The 19,723-nt window shown below is 42.6% G+C and overlaps 1 protein-coding gene across 1 annotated transcript in view; it reads left to right on the top strand.

Moving 5' to 3' along the window:
* LOC124278322 overlaps nucleotides 1–19,544 on the top strand; it is a 29,940-nt gene extending 10,396 nt beyond the window's left edge. Inside the window, exons 2-4 of the mRNA XM_046714044.1 lie at nucleotides 2,864–2,944; nucleotides 14,448–14,935; nucleotides 19,157–19,544. Of these exons, the coding sequence (XP_046570000.1) occupies nucleotides 2,864–2,944; nucleotides 14,448–14,935; nucleotides 19,157–19,282 (695 nt within the window). The 3' untranslated portion in view covers nucleotides 19,283–19,544. The remainder of the gene's footprint in view (nucleotides 1–2,863; nucleotides 2,945–14,447; nucleotides 14,936–19,156) is intronic.
* The last annotated feature ends 179 nt before the right edge of the window (nucleotides 19,545–19,723 follow it).

The raw sequence follows: 19,723 nt of genomic DNA, 5'->3' as shown, positions 1-19,723 counted from the left end.
GGCTCCAGATGGATGACTTGGGGTGGGTTTGCGAGTGAGTTCTTTCGGTTTGTGTGCAGTTTGGGACGAGAGGTGCATCCGTACAATAGTTTGATTTTTTGAAAAATATTGGAGATTCAATTAGTAGCCCCGTCATTCAAACTTTTGTGGTGTTCCCCCGCCCTCACTACAACGTACAATAGTTTGATCCTTGTTTGCATAAAACCAGCTGTTGTAAAATTATATATCGCACTCCAATAATTCCTTTATGATATAGCTGCATCCGTACATGGATAAAATATGTGAAGCCCATTTGTGGTGTTCCCCCGCCCTCATATCGTGGGAATATTGCTAAAAGCGGCGTAAAACTTGATTTCCTCGTTTCCTTGCTATATGTATATTTCTGACTTGATTACCCCGTAACCTTGCCATATGTATATGACTTGATTACCTCGTAACCTTGACATATGTAAAATTATATATCTGACTTAATTATCACGTAACCTTGACATATGTATATATATATCTGACTTGATCACCTCGTAACCTTGACATATGTATATATATCTGACTTGATTACCTCGTAACCTTGACATATGTATATATATCTGACTTGATTACCTCGTAACCTTGACATATGTATATATATCTGACTTGATTACCTTCTAACCTTGACATATGTATATATTTCTGACTTTAATACCTTCTAACCTTGACATAGAAGAGACACTCATCTCAAGTTATAACTCATGGTCGTAACATATATGGCATGATGACAAACTTGAGCAGAATTTTTGAAGGTAGGTGGCCAAGTGGTTCCACTCCAGCGGTTCCAGTTTTTGCTTCAGAAATCAGTCGTTCATTAGCTGTGATATTTCTGAATGAGCGAGTGAGTTGGGTTTTACGTTTAGCAATATTCCAGCAACATCACGGGCTTCATACATTATACCCATATGGGGAATCGAACCCGAGCCTTTGGCGTGACGAGCGAAATGTTTAATCACTGGACTATCCCGCCGTCCCTATTTTTGAATGAACACGCCCACATCTAATCTGTGTTACAGCTCCTGGAGACAAAATTAAAGACCAAATCAAGTCCAGAATAATTGGGCAAGTCTAGAATGAAACAAATTAAGAATAGTTTTGGGCCTGTTTTGGGATATATATACTGAGAGAAATAAATAAAGGATCACAGGAAAATTCAAGCGTTCCTTTAATATTCATCATCAGCTTTGAACAGCGCTGTGATGATAAAAACTGGAAAATAATAAAGGAATGCTTGAATTTTCATGTGAGCCTTGATTTGTTTCTCTCAGTATATTTGGTTGTTTTGAGATATCTAATTAAATGAGACAACTTTATAGCACATAATTGTTTTTCCTAAGAACGATGAAGTTTTCAGCTCCCTGCTAAAGCGTGGGACGCGTCTTGCATGACTATTCTCACACATCACAACAAGCATCTCTCCAGCATAGGTGGTATTTACACCAATTAACGTCTTCTACTGTAGATACACATACCGAGAAGGCAACCCGTCACACCGGGAACGAATGAATGTAGTTTACCGCCGCGGCTAACAAGATTCTATAAATACCTCGGCGTACCTTGAACCTGTGTGGGGAAACAAGTCCGGGTTTGAGGCGTGACGAGCGACTGCTTCCATTGATAAAACACCCTAACCGAGCGCATTCAGGGGAGCACTCTTGCTGAAATTACATTAACGAGTTATAGAGATTGTTGAAGTACTTTATGGATGTTTTATCTGGCGCAGACACATGTCGTACGTCCACGGCTGTCAAACATGGTTCACGTCTTGACTGCTGAATGCATGCATACCTTGTTGATGATCGAGTCATATGTAGGCGTTGAGCGCATTTAGAAATATATTGAATGTAACTACACATAAATTACACATCGTATCGAGGGAAAATATATACATGTATGTAAACTTGCACCGATTACCACTTGATTACGTCGTTAATAGTATGCTTCGCGTAAAGACACATACCTCATCTCCGTGCAGTCGACCTGTATATATATATATATATATTCATGTCACAAAATGTTAAGTTCGGTTAGGTTTATCACGGTGCTAGTATTGCAGTTTTGTCCTGGCCTGTCTCGGTGTAAATGATAATTGGGTGTTTCACAGTACCAATATTTCGTTATATCACGAAGTCTTTGTGAATAACAGTATATCATTATTGCAGTGTTATCCAGGTTTGTCTACGAGTGAATAACAATCGGATTTATCACAAGACCATAGTTTTAGCTATATATAGGCAGTGAGGGAGAGACTTTAAGCACAGTTAATTATGATTTCTTCGACCCGAGTGTACATTTCTAAAATGGAGTTTTACTACTTCACATTTTTGTATTGTAAAGAACTATGCAGAATAATTCACCGAATATTTGAATGAGCATACATACATATATACACACACACATACACACATATATACACACACATATACACACACATACACACATAGTTTGCGCCTCTGAGGTTATCGAGCGGGCATGTTTATACAAAGTGTGAACACATGATTCATATAAAACTATCTCCATGGACAATGCCGTCCTACACAACGAGAGATTCTGGGTGACTCTTTTGTGAAGTACACCCAGTATACACCCAGCCATAATCATCACTTACCCTGGTATTCGGTATTATAACTACTTGAAACGCCATGGATGAACGAGCCAAAATTATCCAATATTCTATGCCCCATTTCCTTTCTATAGTAAAGACTGGGCGTGATCTAGAGCCATCATGCGAGAAGGAGAGTGTGAAGCTTCTACTGCTGTCGGCTTCTGCTTGTACACCCCACAACCGCTACAGCGTCTCTGATTACCAGAACTAATTCCAACCCTCTCTCCACAGACTTCCAGGATTATACCATATACCCTGATACAAGGAACACGGAACCATTCTCCGACCATCTCGCCAAGATGAGCCTACCAGGTGAGTGCTGACTATGCTGGTCACTGTGTTTGTTTAATGGGTGGCGCTGCCATTATACCCGCTTGTTTAATGGGTGGTGTTACCATTATTCCTATAAGCCCAGGGGTATATTTAAAGATGCCTATGGATGATTCAGAGTGGATATAACATTTGGTAGAGCTCCGAGGTCACATTCCGGCCACTACATTGGGTTCGGTGTGGTAAGTACCAGTTTATGGTGACTTTACAAAAATGTGTTTTATTTTTACTTAGCTGTTTTACTTAATGTCTTTGTTGCATCACAAAACGTATATCGCATAAATAAATGCATGCTTTAAATTTATATACGGACTTTAAAAATCTTTTTCGAGATAAATGTGTTTGATATTTGTTCCTGATGGTTGTAATTTTTATGACAGGAAACCCAGCTGTGATACAGTCATCTCGAGGTTTTAATTGAGTATTTAGATGCTAGATAACTTTAGTTATCATACATTAGATGAATCACATTTGAAGTTTACTTTTACGTCTTTTTAGAAACGCGCCATATATAGAAAAAAACCGTGTATAGAATTCAAAAGAATTCACATCTGCTTTGTAACAAACATCTTTTGTGCAAATTGTGTGAGTAGTTGACGCTGCCGGTAGAACGGGTTAAGCGTTGCCCATTATCGATCGGCACTGATTTTTAGTGATCCATCCTTGATGATCGAAGTTTGCAATTAGGAGCTGACATTTCACATTTAGCATGTGGAAGTGTGTGTTCTGTCTGAAATGTTAATAGTCGTTTTGAGTCACGTATTATGATAATTGCTATAGCACACCTTGCAACTACACGTACAGAATGTTGTCACTAGTTTTCGAAACCCATAGTCTCCACGATTTTAATCCTTTTGATCTCAGCATCACCTCGAACCTTATAGGTTTAGCCAATAGTGTCTGTAACAAGTGTCACTGACTTATTGAAACATACACACTCACTCACACACAAACAAACGAACCAGTTATTTGTTTGCTTGTAATGCCGCACTCAGCAATATTCGACCCCGTTTATCGCCTCTCACGACACGCATGGGCTTCTGGAGACAATTCTAGCCCGGATCGTCACGGGTCAAATGAATTAAGGCAAGAGTCAAGCAAGTCGGCACTGAGGTTTAAACGGCGCTGACATATATTTAGGGGCTGTCAATTCCTTAGCCATGTGCATATATGATTCATGTTTTCAATGGACAGTTACTTGAAGAAACTGATTTTCATTTAAATAAGTCAATACATACACAGATATATAGGATCCCATCTAGTCAGCAGTAACTGGTAAATCTATGTCAAATCATAAGGTGATACAAGAAAGTAAGGCAATAGGAAACGCCCCCTCATTTTTAATCTCCGGTAAGTAAGCATGACCTCAAGCTAATGGCTCCCCTGTTCATGAGGTTCAGTGATGATACTGATGCGATGTCAGATGCCGGCGGAGTCAAATGGACCAAGGTTCAATGAGCACGTCAGTACTGGAACATTACTCTGTGTTGCCGTGGTATATCTTATGTTCCCGGGCGGTGCGGCAGTCTAGTGGTTGAAACATTCGCTCGTCACGACCCGGGTTCGATTCCCCACATGGGTACAATGTGTGAAGCCCAGGTATTGGATGTGATCAGGGCGGTCGGGTAGCCTAGTGGTTAAAGCGTTCGTTCGTAGCCCCGAAGACCCGGGTTCGATTCCCAAAATGGGTAAATGCGTGAAGCTCATTTCTGGTGTCCCCAGCCGTGATATTGCTGGAATATTGCTAAAAGCAGCGTAAAACTAAACTCACCCACTTATATTTAACCACAGCTTCATGAACTCTGGGTGTCTTATGTGAATGTGGCTAGGGGTGGGATGATTGCTGATTGGGGATGGAATGATTGGATGTTGAGGCTAGAAATGAGATTTTCGTTTGAGATACACACTTATTTCCTCGAAACAGTTTATTTTACACTCGTAATAGATAATTTTTCAGAACCTACAGAATTTCATGGGAACGATATTTTTTTACATCAAATTTTCACCATCATATTTGGAAAAGTGCATTTGAAGTGAAGCATTAAAGGATTTTTAAAAAGGTCATTACACATTGTTTATATTCGCTCTTAATCAACCCCTAGGTATATATAATATACACAAAATACGGTTAGAAACAGTAATATTGCATTATACAGCTTGTATCAGGAATCTAAAACGCACCTCCCTCGAAAGCATTTCGCGATTTCGCAAGATAATGAGGTAGACGGTCACGTGATCGTGTGACGTCATACCGGATTTTTGTCATAAATGGATGGTGCAGATGTGGTATATATTCATGTTTGAATGGCATTATGTAATAAAAATACATTATGTTAAACCTTTTTAAAAATCCTTTAAGGTAAATGCTGCTTCAAACATTGGGCCGCCTCCTTGGCCTAATGGTCTCTGTCCAATGAGGTTCGATTCCCGACCATGTCATATCAAAAGACGTTAAAAGATTGTAGTTAATAATAATAATAACTTGGAGTTGGGCATTAGGGGGATTAAACAAGATCTGGTGTGCTGGGGCCTGAGTGAAGGCATTCGCACAGTCGTTAACGCATGCACATGCCGTACGCGTTACAGATTTGAACGCGACCTTTAACCCCATTTCACCTCACAAGGAATGGATACATGAATGTCTTCGTGCACGCTAAAATACAATATTTCGTGGATAGGTATACAATGTGTGTTAGATGTATAATGTACACAATACCCCGGTGGCTCTATATTACTAGTAGCAGTACAATTATATATGCACATGGCGCTGTTGTATAATAGAAGCGACAAAACCATGTCCATGCTAAAAACAGAGTTGATTGTTCAATTGTGACTATATCATGAGCATATATTTGTTTCAACAGTATTGCAGCTGTACGATGTTGTTTGTAAACAAATCGAGTCTCGACTAGACAATCCAGTTATTGTTACCATGCGACACGATGGCAGAACATGTGTTTATGAATCACTATGAAATAGTGATGCTATCAGGTGTTTGCGAAAAGGTGAGCGGATCCTGCCCCATCGGTGGCACCCGTCATTAACATATGCTACGTCAAGTCAATTGTGCACTTGAAGTAATTCGGGAACATATGGCATAAATCAAAATAGGGAGTTGCATCGGACATAATTTTTGTCACTGATGCATCAAATGAGGAAATATCAACGTCTTGAAAGCTTTAGTGAGGTCTTGAATGCTCTAGCGTTGATAGCGTTGATTAAACAACTTCTGCGTAAGAGTGGCTTGAGGCTTTTAATAACAACTTCTGCGTAAGAGTAATCTTAAAGCAACGGTCATTCTAAACCTTGGGGAGTTTGGGAGTTAGGACCATCTTACCGCACAGTCTGCTTCGTGCACCGGCACCTAACTGATCCATATCCTTTAAGATAACCAAACCGCTGGCATGGGGAACATCACATGATGACTTCCTGATTCGCCGTAAAGTAAGCTACACCAGTCATGGACATCGATAATAACAATGAGGAACACAATGGGAAATAGCTTACCGTTTATCTTGTTTGTCAACCGAACCTTCTTACAACCGAAGCCAGATCATTGCGCTTGGCAAGACGTTTTCCCCTTTGTACCTACACCAAGTCACAGACACCTAGGATATCTACTCCACATGCATTGCTCATGTTTATGGTTTAACCGTGTTCTAATTGTGAAGTGTGTGAGCTGTCTGGTATGCGTCAGTTTAAACCCCACTGCCACAGGACAGTGTTCACGTTGACGAAAGCATATCCGGTGGCATGTTCTGGCTTGACCTTGTCACAGCTGTGGTAGGTACATAGACGATGACACGTACTGGCTTGACCTTGTCACAGCTATGGTAGGTACATAGACGATGACACGTACTAGCTTGACCTTGTCACAGCAGTGGTAGATACATATACGATGACACGTACAGGCTTGACCTTGTCACAGCTATGGTAGGTACATATACGATGACACGTACTAGCTTGACCTTGTCACAGCTATGGTAGATACATATACGATGACACGTACTGGCTTGACCTTGTCACAGCAGTGGTAGATACATATACGATGACACGTACTGGCTTGACCTTGTCACAGCAGTGGTAGATACATATACGATGACACGTACTGGCTTGACCTTGTCACAGCAGTGGTAGATACATATACGATGACACGTACTGGCTTTGACCTTGTCACAGCAGTGGTAGATACATATACGATGACACGTACTGGCTTGACCTTGTTACAGTTATGGTAGGTACATAGACGATGACACGTACTGGCTTTTGAGCTTGTCACAGCAGTGGTAGATACATATACGAAGACACTTACTGGCTTTGACCTTGTCACAGCAATGGTAGATACATATACGATGACACGTACAGGCTTGACCTTGTCACAGCTATGGTAGGTACATATACGATGACACGTACTAGCTTGACCTTGTCACAGCAGTGGTAGATACATATACGATGACACGTACTGGCTTGACCTTGTCACAGCAGTGGTAGATACATATACGATGACACGTACTGGCTTGACCTTTGTCACAGCAGTGGTAGATACATATACGATGACACGTACTGGCTTGACCTTGTTACAGCTATGGTAGGTACATAGACGATGACACGTACTGGCTTGAGCTTGTCACAGCAGTGGTAGATACATATACGAAGACACTTACTGGCTTGACCTTGTCACAGCAATGGTAGATACATATACGATGACACGTACTGGCTTGACCTTGTCACAGCTATGGTAGGTACATATACGATGACACGTACTGGCTTGACCTTGTCACAGCTATGATAGGTACATATACGATGACACGTACTGGCTTGACCTTGTCACAGCAATGGTAGATACATATACGATGACACGTACTGGCTTGACCTTGTCACAGCAATGGTAGATACATATGACACGTACTGACACCTTACTGGCAATGGTGACCTATACGATGACACGTACTGGCCTTTGACCTTGTCGCAGCTATGGTAGGTACATATACGATGACACGTACTGGCTTGAGCTTGTTACAGCTATGGTAGGTACATAGACGATGACACGTACTGGCTTGAGCTTGTCACAGCAGTGGTAGATACATATACGAAGACACTTACTGGCTTGACCTTGTCACAGCAATGGTAGATACACATACGATGACACGTACTGGCTTGACCTTGTCACAGCTATGGTAGGTACATATACGATGACACGTACTGGCTTGACCTTGTTACAGCTATGGTAGGTACATATACGATGACACGTACTGGCTTGACCTTGTCACAGCAGTGGTAGATACAAGGACGAAGACACGTACTAGCTTGACCTTGTCACAGCAGTGGTAGATACAAGGACGATGACACGTACTGGCTTGACCTTGTCACAGCCGTGGTAGGTACATATACGATGACACGTACTGGCTTGACCTTGTCACAGCAGTGGTAGATACATATACGATGACACGTACTGGCTTTGACCTTGTCACAGCAGTGGTAGATACATATACGATGACACGTACTGGCTTGACCTTGTCACAGCAGTGGTAGATACATATACGATGACACGTACTGGCTTGACCTTGTTACAGCTATGGTAGGTACATAGACGATGACACGTACTGGCTTGAGCTTGTCACAGCAGTGGTAGATACATATACGATGACACGTACTGGCTTGACCTTGTCACAGCAGTGGTAGATACATATACGATGACACGTACTGGCTTGACCTTGTCACAGCAGTGGTAGATACATATACGATGACACGTACTGGCTTGACCTTGTTACAGCTATGGTAGGTACATAGACGATGACACGTACTGGCTTGAGCTTGTCACAGCAGTGGTAGATACATATACGAAGACACTTACTGGCTTGACCTTGTCACAGCAATGGTAGATACATATACGATGACACGTACTGGCTTGACCTTGTCACAGCTATGGTAGGTACATATACGATGACACGTACTGGCTTGACCTTGTCACAGCTATGGTAGGTACATATACGATGACACGTACTGGCTTGACCTTGTCACAGCAATGGTAGATACATATACGATGACATCGTACTGGCTTGACCTTGTCACAGCTATGGTAGGTACATATACGATGACACGTACTGGCTTTGACCTTGTTACAGCTATGGTAGGTACATAGACGATGACACGTACTGGCTTGAGCTTGTCACAGCAGTGGTAGATACATATACGAAGACACTTACTGGCTTGACCTTGTCACAGCAATGGTAGATACATATACGATGACACGTACAGGCTTGACCTTGTCACAGCTATGGTAGGTACATATACGATGACACGTACTGGCTTGACCTTGTTACAGCTATGGTAGGTACATATACGATGACACGTACTGGCTTGACCTTGTCACAGCAGTGGTAGATACAAGGACGATGACACGTACTGGCTTGACCTTGTCACAGCAGTGGTAGATACAAGGACGATGACACGTACTGGCTTGACCTTGTCCCAGCCGTGGTAGGTACATAGACGATGACACGTACTGGCTTGACCTTGTCACAGCAGTGGTAGATACATATACGATGACAAGTATTGGCTTGACCTTGTCACAGCTGTGGTAGGTACATAGACGATGACACGTACTGGCTTGACCTTGTCACAGCAGTGGTAGGTACATATACGATGACACGTACTGACTTGACCTTGTCACAACAGTGGTAGATACATATACGAATATGTCAACACAATTATGATACGTATGTCTAAGGCCTGCTGTACAGGCTTGACGTCAACACAAATATGATACGTATGTCTAAGGTCTCCTGTACAGGCTTGACGTCAACACAAATATGATATGTATGTCTAAGGTCTCCTGTACAGGCTTGACGTCAACACAAATATGATATGTATGTCTAAGGTCTCCTGTACAGGCTAGACGTCAACACAAATATGATACGTATGTCCAAGGTCTCCTGTACAGGCTAGACGTCAACACAAATATGATACGTATGTCTAAGGTCTCCTGTACAGGCTAGACGTCAACACAAATATGATACGTATGTCTAAGGTCTCCTGTACAGGCTAGACGTCAACACAAATATGATATGTATGTCTAAGGTCTCCTGTAAAGGGGCTAGACGTCAACACAAATATGATATGTATGTCTAAGGTCTCCTTTACAGGCTAGACGTCAACACAAATATGATATGTATGTCTAAGGTCTCCTGTACAGCCTAGACGTCAACACAAATATGATACGTATGTCTAAGGTCTCCTGTAAAGGCCTAGACGTCAACACAAATATGATATGTATGTCTAAGGTCTCCTGTACAGCCTAGACGTCAACACAAATATGATACGTATGTCTAAGGTCTCCTGTACAGGCTTGACGTCAACACAAATATGATACGTATGTCTAAGGTCTACTGTACAGGCTTGACGTCAACACAAATATGATACGTATGTCTAAGGTCTCCTGTACAGGCTTGACGTCAACACAAATATGATACGTATGTCTAAGGTCTCCTGTACAGGCAAGACGTCAACACAAAATGATACACAAATGTATGTCTAAGGTCTCCTGTAAAGGGCTAGACGTCAACACAAATATGATACGTATGTCTAAGGTCTCCTGTACAGGCTAGACGTCAACACAAATATGATACGTATGTCTAAGGTCTCCTGTACAGGCTAGACGTCAACACAAATATGATATGTATGTCTAAGGTCTCCTGTACAGGCTAGACGTCAACACAAATATGATATGTATGTCTAAGGTCTCCTGTAAAGGCTAGACGTCAACACAAATATGATATGTATGTCTAAGGTCTCCTGTACAGGCTAGACGTCAACACAAATATGATATGTATGTCTAAGGTCTCCTGTACAGGCTAGACGTCAACACAAATATGATATGTATGCCTAAGGTCTCCTGTAAAGGGGCTAGACGTCAACACAAATATGATACGTATGTCTAAGGTCTCCTGTACAGGGGCTAGACGTCAACACAAATATGATACGTATGCCTAAGGTCTCCTGTACAGGCTAGACTTCAACACAAATATGATACGTATGTCTAAGGTCTCCTGTACAGGCTAGACGTCAACACAAATATGATACGTATGTCCAAGATCTCCTGTACAGGCTAGACGTCAACACAAATATGGGCACGAAATACCCCTACTGAAACGTTTTCCATTCCTATATGGGCGCAATCAGCTACTCCCATTACAGGCGACACTGCTGTGATATCAATAAAAACGGCGTTAAACCACTCTCACCCACCCACTATTGTCAGTTATAAGTCTTGTGGTCGTGTATTCTGCTCCTGACTGATGGGCAGTGAAACAAGTATGTCTAGAACACATCCCGCCCTCCCTTCCTCACAACCGCCCAGTTAATCTAAACACAAATATAGACACAGAGTCGCTAAACAAGCTTGACAGGCTGTTTCACGGAGCGACAGGCGACCACCCGGTCCCCACCCTTTCCCTCTTCAGTGTGCCCGGTGACCCGAGACCCGAGACGCATCCACCCGAAGACCTCTTCCCTAGCAGCAGCAGCTCGTGCTTGGCGGCATATACTATGGTGGCCGAGAAGGGACATCGCTCTCTCTCGCCTTCAATTACGGCTGTCCAGAAAGCGAGAAAACCATAGCACGATTGAAAGCGATCAACAAATATCGCTTTCTCATCTCACACTATCGCTTTCTCGTCTCGTGATATCGCTTTCTCGTCTCGTCTTATCGCTTTTTCTCTAACCGAAAGTGTCCCTTCTCGGCCACCATACGCCTGGGAAGTTGGCCACGCCTCTCTGAATGTTGAGCAGTCATTACTATTTACATTTTATAGGTGATGTCGATGGCATTGCATCACCGAGCACACTTAAATTTACTGGTTTGATGTGTAAAGTGAAGGGTGTTTTCATCCAGAATGAATGATCTATAACAATCTGTTAAATTATATTAATAAGTGCCCCGTTCCGCAAAGCAATTTTTGCGTTAAGACGATCATGATTCCCATTCGTTAACGCTAACAGTCGTTTTGCCGTTACAGCGCTTGAACGTAACATCCTCACTTTAATAATTCAGCCGTTCTCTCACAAACCAAGCCAATCCAGATATAGAACAAACACACATCGTGGCTTTCCCTGTGGCTTTTAACATTAAGAACAAGTAACCACAATTTTCAAGTAGAAACCGGCAGATGGCGTGGCCTATCCCGTGAGGACAGAACATGTCCTCTGTGCGATTCTCAAGCCATTGCAGATGAAGTACACTACTTATTTAGATGTACAGCCTTTGAAACAGAACGTTGTCCTTATAAATGAATTTTATTTTAAATGGCCAAATATGTACAAATATAAACGTTTAATCTGTACAAGAAAAGTGTCAGAATTGAAAACCTGTCGAAATATCTAAATATTGTTTTTGAAAAGTTGAAATAATCTATCCTACTGATACCACCATTCTTGTCTGTTTATATAGTACCACCGTGGGTGGTTTTTGAGAAAATAAACTTGTCTTGGCTTCCCCTGTGGCATTTCCCTGTGCCTTCCCCTATGGCACTCTCGCCGAGGCATTTACCCACGCCCAAGCGCGTCACTTAAACCAGCTTTCGTGGTTCTGAACAACGTAACAAACCATCTCACTGTAAGATGCAAGATCATAATCCACTCGTAATGACTGACTGACTGAGTTTTACGCCGCTTTTAGCAATATTCCAGCAACATCACGGCGAGGGACACCAGAAATGGGCTTCACACATTGTACCCATGTGGGGATTCGAACCCGGGTCTTCGGCGTGAGGAGCCAACGCTTTAGCCACTAGGCTACCCCACCGCCCCCACTCGTAATGATTAATTGATAATTGTGAATTTATAATGCGCCCTTTCCATTACAAGGCACATGCTCAAAGGGATAACTCACAATCTGATTATTATTACCCCGGATAAGGCAAGCTGCCTGTGAGGCGCTGGAAGGTTAATATTATAGCTACATGATTTATCCAATCGGGTACCCATTTTCTGCTTGGTGAACAGCGCTTGTCACTTTCGCACCATTCCGTCTTGACTGACTGAGTTTGGTTTTACGCCGCTTTATCAATATTCCAGCAACATCACGGCCGGGGACACCAGAAATGGGCTTCACACATTGTACCCATGTGGGGATTCGAACCCGGGTCTTCGGCTACCCCACCGCCCTCCGTCTTGAAGCAAGATCAGAAACTGATCATGATCATAATGCACAATGCATAATGAACAATGCACAATGCATACTGATATCAAAAGAAAAGAAATCAGACTAAGCTGTTCCGGCGACACCACAGGAGATATGGAACAACCCCACTTAGCAAGCCCTTATATACCCCCATGTAGTGGCGCCCTCTACCAAAAATGACCCCCCCTCATTATGGTATTACCCAAAGAGAAATCAATTTAATTCTAATTTACCCTGTTCAACCGAATAAATTGTCATTGACATAAACAGTCTTCAAGTAAATATAACGTTAATACCAGAGGTAAACCAGTCTCAATTATCGTACCCCGCCGTCCCCGGGCGTCAAATGAAAAGCAACGGTAACAGTTTTATGAATGGATCACTGTGTGAATGTTTGCTGGTGGCATTTGTGGCACTGCGAAGAAACACACACGGTTTACGATGAGAATCAAATGATAAAAGGTAGTCGTAGAGCCTTTATTCCGAGCGCAGCTCAATCCCAAGGGTTCACCGGTGAGGCAGCAGTGCTTACACTTTGCAAATATTTGTAACGGTTGCAGCCGGTGCGCGGGGGAAAAACGGCTCATCATCACCATTATCATCATCACCACCATCATCATCACCATCATCACCATCATCACCATCATCATCATCATCATCATCATCATCATCATTAGTATTGGATTTTTATGTACGGACAAATTTGGCAGCGATTTCTTACGATAATGGAAATAGTTTTGTTGTTTTATGTGTACATTATCATGACATTTCGCTCTCGGTGGTTCTCAGCTTAGAAAAGCCCGCCTCCGTGGTGTAGTGGTTAGAGCGTCCGTCCGGAGAGCGGAAGGTCGCGAGTTCGATCCCCGACCGCGTCATACAAAAAGACGTTAAAATATGGTACTTGTTGGTCCCTGCCTGGCGCTTGGCATTATGGGTACTGGTTGGCTCGGAGTCAGTATAATGTGTCTGAGTGGGATATTAATGCTTCACTGCGGCGTGGTATCTCAGTGCCCTAGCACTATAAAACCAGTTTAAGTCTGGGCTAATACAAGCAGCCGCACATACACATACACACGCATGCACGTCGTTATATGAGCGAAATATTCTCAAGCACGACGTAAACCCAATTTCACCTCACCTCACCTCTCAGCTTAGAATAATTTGTAATTATAACACTGGCGTATTGTGAAGAACGGGAAATCTAGTCCAATCATTATGTATTTTGGTCATGTGTTAAATGAGGTCTTCCAGTCTTTGGGTTAATCTCGATGACTTCCTCTAATTAGATTTTGTCAATTCTTTCAGGTCAGAGGTACGCGTACCAGCCCTACAGTCAACCATTCTCCCAATCCTTCCCCGAGGAACGCGCTGTGGTCTCACAACAAGGCTTCGGCAACATGGAGATTCCCGCGTATAGCCGCAACGTCAGGAGCTACACTCTGCCCCACCGGAGGGGAACGCGTGAACAGAAACCGATCATGATCATTCCTCCAAAGAAGGAACCCAAACTGATAACGATGGAGGTGAATCAGGAGCCAGAACCAATTTTCATAATGCCCCCACCTCCCCCGAAACAAAAGGTCATCGAGTACGAGGTTCCTGTGAGGCCTAAGACCCCGGAGCCTGTCCTGGTGCCCGTGATGCCACCTCCCAAGGAGCCCGAGTATGTGACGGTGAGGCATGTGGTAGAGGAACAACCCGACGGTACCAACTGGATGGTGCGACAACCCGAGTACAACAACAAGCTTCCTCCACCAGTCGTTTCCAGGTTGCCGGATGATTATGAAAGAAGGGTATGTATCTGGTTTAAATAGTTATATCTAGTGTTTGTAACACACCTGTATACTGTATTTGATCGTTAGAACAATATTCCAAAGTACCATTTTTAAGAATGCTTGTACATTCTAATTTTACTTGGATGGACTTTCTGACAATCTGTTTCTGATCATCACTGTCCTTCCATTCTGGCAATCTGTTTCTGATAATCACTGTCCTTCCATTCTGGCAATCTGTTTCTGATAATCACTGTCCTTCCATTCTGGCAATCTGTTTCTGATAATCACTGTCCTTCCATTCTGGCAATCTGTTTCTGATAATCACTGTCCTTCCATTCTGGCAATCTGTTTCTGATAATCACTGTCCTTCCATTCTGGCAATCTGTTTCTGATAATCGATTGAACACAGAACATTTCGTCAATCGAAGACTAAAAAGAATAACAGTGTCCCCAAAATAGGTTCTAGTACAAATATCGATTCTGTCTGCCTGTCCCTACCTGTCTCAACGTCTTCTGTAATCATCCTGTTTGTGTGCCTGTGTTTGACTTCACTAACCAGTCTTGCCCCGTATTGACAGTATCGGACTGAGAACTGGATCAACCGATCGGTCCAGTGGTTGCCTACGAGAAGATCCCGCTATACGTAATTTGGTATGATGCATACGTACACACTGGTCTAATGTCCGAGTTTGCCTCACTTTAACGCTCAACCAGTAGCTGGGTTCTCTTCACAATGGGCACTTGCATTAGATTTTTCATCTGGGTTCCTATTGTGCAATCAAATCTCCGTCGGATACCGCAAGAGCGGTTCTTTACAGGCAGTCCCGAGCGAAACGATTCCAGGGAGCAGGGTCCACATGCACAAAGCGACCTTAGGTCTACGATGATCGTAACTTCCATTCTCTAACATAGAACTACGGTGGTCTTATGTCCTAATATCGCCTCGTGCAAATGGGCTCAGGACCATTACGTTAAAAATGAACCCCTACAAAAAACAGGAATCTCATTTCCCGGCTCTCCGACTTCCGTTTGCGTTGCCCTCCAGGTGTCGTTCTCCGTGACCGGTTTCCGGGATGTTGGAACATATGTTATAAACGATATGTTACCTAATTATACTGAATTCTGTTACCTAAGGTTTTTACATCAGATCCTCCAGTATGCAGGGAAATATATCCCCATTCTGCTGAGATAGATACAACAGGTTCATTCGTCTTTTTGGTTTTGAGTCCTATTTGATAGACGATACTAAAACAGCCATTTACCCATATAACACGTTTGAACGAAGGAAATTCTGTGCGAGGTTAAAGACAAGAGAAATGGACAATGACGTCACATTCTGGACATTAGTTATGATTCAGTATTCAGAATAATAAGCTGATACCCTAGATGACCGAAGACGGATGCTTGAATTATGTCTGGTATTGTCATGCATACGGTCCTTTTTGTATGACATTTCCATTTGTAGGCACGGTCTATAAACATTTTAATCCTCAATTTTCGGGACTCTCATCACTTTATGTGATTACATCCAGTGACTGAGTGAGTATGGTTTTACGCCGCTTTTAGCAATATTCAGCAATATCACAGTTCGGGACACCAGAAATGGGCTTCACGCATTTACCCATTTTGGGAATCGAACCCGGGTCTTCGGCGCGACGAGCGAACGCTTTAACCACTAGGCTACCCCACCGCCCCGATCACATCCAATACCTGTGTTCTGTGTATTCGTTTCACGCTTACTAATCACGTGTTATGCACTAAACCTGGTAGTGGCAAATTCGGATATTTGGTCGCAGTTGGTATGTATGGACTCAAAGTATCAAGACAAAATCCTCTTTTTGAGTAATGGTGGTGGGGATGGAGACGATTGGCAGAGGGTATTCTGTGATAGATAAAACCTAGAATACTTAATACGTTGAATACTATTGTTTGAAAATAATCCCGGAATATGCTTTACAAAATAGCTTAAATACCTTGTTTTGTGTTAAAAGTACCTAGAATTCTATCATCTGTGATAGAAGTACCCAGAGTATGTGGTTATCTAAGTCAGAAGTACCCAGAGTATGTGGTCATCTAAGTCAGAAGTACCCAGAGTATGTTGTCATCTGTGATAGAAGTACCCAGAGTATGTTGTCATCTGTGATAGAAGTACCCAGAGTATGTTGTCATCTGAGTCAGAAGTATCCAGAGTATGTTGTCATCTGTGATAGAAGTACCCAGAGTATGTTGTCATCTGTGATAGAAGTACCCAGAGTATGTTGTCATCTGAGTCAGAAGTACCCAGAGCATGTTGTCATCTGTGATAGAAGTACCCAGAGCATGTTGTCATCTGTGATAGAAGTACCCAGCGTATGTTGTCATCTGTGAAAGAAGTACCCAGAGTATGTTGTCGTCTGTGATAAAAGTACCCAGAGTATGTTGTCATCTGTGATAGAAGTACCCAGAGTAAGTTGTCATCTGAGTCAGAAGTGTCCAGAGTATGTTGTCATCTGTGATAGAAGCACCCAGAGTATGTTGTCATCTTTGATAGAAGTATCCAGAGTATTTTGTCATCTGTGATAGAAGCACCGAGAGTATGTTGTCATCTGCAATAGAGGTACCCAGAGTATTTTGTGATCTGTGATAGAGGTACCCAGAGTATGTTGTCATCTGAGTCAGAAGTACCCAGAGTATGTTGTCATCTGAGTCAGAAGTACCCAGAGTATGTTGTCATCTGAGTCAGCAGTATCCAGAGGATGATGTCCTCATTTGTTTGTTGTTTAACGCCGCACTCCGCAATATTCCAGCTTGGAGACGGCGTATAGACTAAATATCCTTTAGAAGGTACCATGTTCTCACCGTAGGGATGTATCTTTGATAGTTTGCTCTCGGTACAATAGGGTAACAAGAAAGTCAATAACGCAGTTTATCTTGAATCTTTCATGTCAATGAGCAGACGGGTTACCTGACCCACTAACCAAAATCGAACATGACGTCATCAGGACAAATTCCTTTCTGGACTTTACAAGCGATTTATACGCCATCTGCAGTATATACATGTGAAACTAAAATATAATAGAGCCACATGGCACAATTTCACAGTCATATATAATATATCGTCACAGTAAATCACCTTGCATAATACCCGTTATTGTTACAATGCACATGGGAAAGTCACGCCAGCGTTAATTAATGAAGCTATGATGTATACCATTGACGTAGAATGCATAAAGTGTTTGGTTTGACTTAACTGTACTGTACTGTTCTTGTTTGGTTTCGTAAAGGAACCAACCATTTGATTCTCTTTTATCCGAGGAATGGCAAGATCAATTATTAAAAGCGTCAATCAATTATCCATATGATGAGTGAATGTTTTGTAGCACCTTATTACATATTACCCTCGAACACCGTTGTGTCGATGTTGAAGGGACCTACGGTAATACTTCGAGTTATCAGAGGTTCGACACAACCGAAAAATGTTTCATAAAGAAATAATACGAAGGGGCCATTTTTTTTACATCGAGACAACAGTTGTGAGTTTACGCCGCTTTTAGCAATATTATAGCAATATCACGGCGGGGAACACCAGAAATGGTACGAACCCTTTTTAACCACTGGGCTACCCCGCCGCCCTGAGACAACAGCAAGCTGACATAACCGTGTTTAACTGTACTTCAGTTTCATCTATCATTTCCGAAATGCCATCTGGGGGCCTGCATGCTGAGTGCCAGTATATGCCCCATCCCTGCGATCTGACATACCCAGTGGATATACAGGGATAGATAGGTCCCCAGTAAAATATACTGGTATCAAGAGACCTTTTGGGCTGGGTCGTCAGGCTTAGATGATTCCGTTCTTCATATCATCATTTCTGGTGTCCCCCGCCGTGATATTGCTGGAAGATTGCTAAAAGCGGCGTAAAACCATACTCACTCACCCACTCTTCATATCATGGCAGTTGGAATCGTTGTTACTTAAATCTCAACGAGGAACGGTGGGGTAGCCTAGTATTTACAGTGGTTACCTATTGGTACAATGTGTGAGGCCCATTTCTGGTGTCCCCCGCCGTGATATTGCTGGAATATTGCTAAAAGCGGCGTAAAACTCACTCACTCACTCATTAAACCTCACCATATCGATATAGCTCGAATAAATACGGCAGACTACATAGCTGGGATGTTGCTGAGTGAGGCGTTTAACAACAAGCAATAGGTATCGAACCTGATATGTGTGCATAATACGTTTCTTGTATTTCTCCAGTCCAAATACAGCGACACTCTTCTCGGCGTTCGACGCACCATCCTGTGGGATTTCGTCATCGCCAGCTTTGTCCTCTTCGTGATCATGCTCCTCATCGCCATCTTTGTTGCTGGCTTCCTCTCCTAGACGACGTCAAGAACCAGTTCTAGACGTCTCAAGTCTACTTCTGTAACAAAGGGCTGGAAATACTTTCCTATCTGAATTCTGACCAACCACCTCGTACTCATCATATTCCACAGCAGGGCGTGTCTTCGGAATACGTCACATACATTTATATTACCCAGGAGGTGGAACAGCCCAGTGGATAAAGCGATTAATTGTCTGAGTTCGATTCTCCACACGTGTACAACATACTTTATGTCCCCGCCTCCACATCGCTGCAGTTTTGTAAAAAGCGGCATAGAACCTTTCTCACTCACTCACCATTTTCTCAAGCAGGATTTAGACATAATAATACATATGTTGACTATCCAGGACTTTATTGGACACGAATTCTGTGGCACATGGGAGTCGGACAACACTCATGTCTGAACCACACAAATGAACTTGTTGTTTAAGTAATTCATT

This window comes from Haliotis rubra, unplaced genomic scaffold, assembly GCF_003918875.1.
Source record: "Haliotis rubra isolate DU_JTF1 unplaced genomic scaffold, ASM391887v1 Scf235, whole genome shotgun sequence".
Taxonomy (NCBI): domain Eukaryota; kingdom Metazoa; phylum Mollusca; class Gastropoda; order Lepetellida; family Haliotidae; genus Haliotis; species Haliotis rubra.
This window is presented reverse-complemented; position numbering and strand designations above follow the sequence as displayed.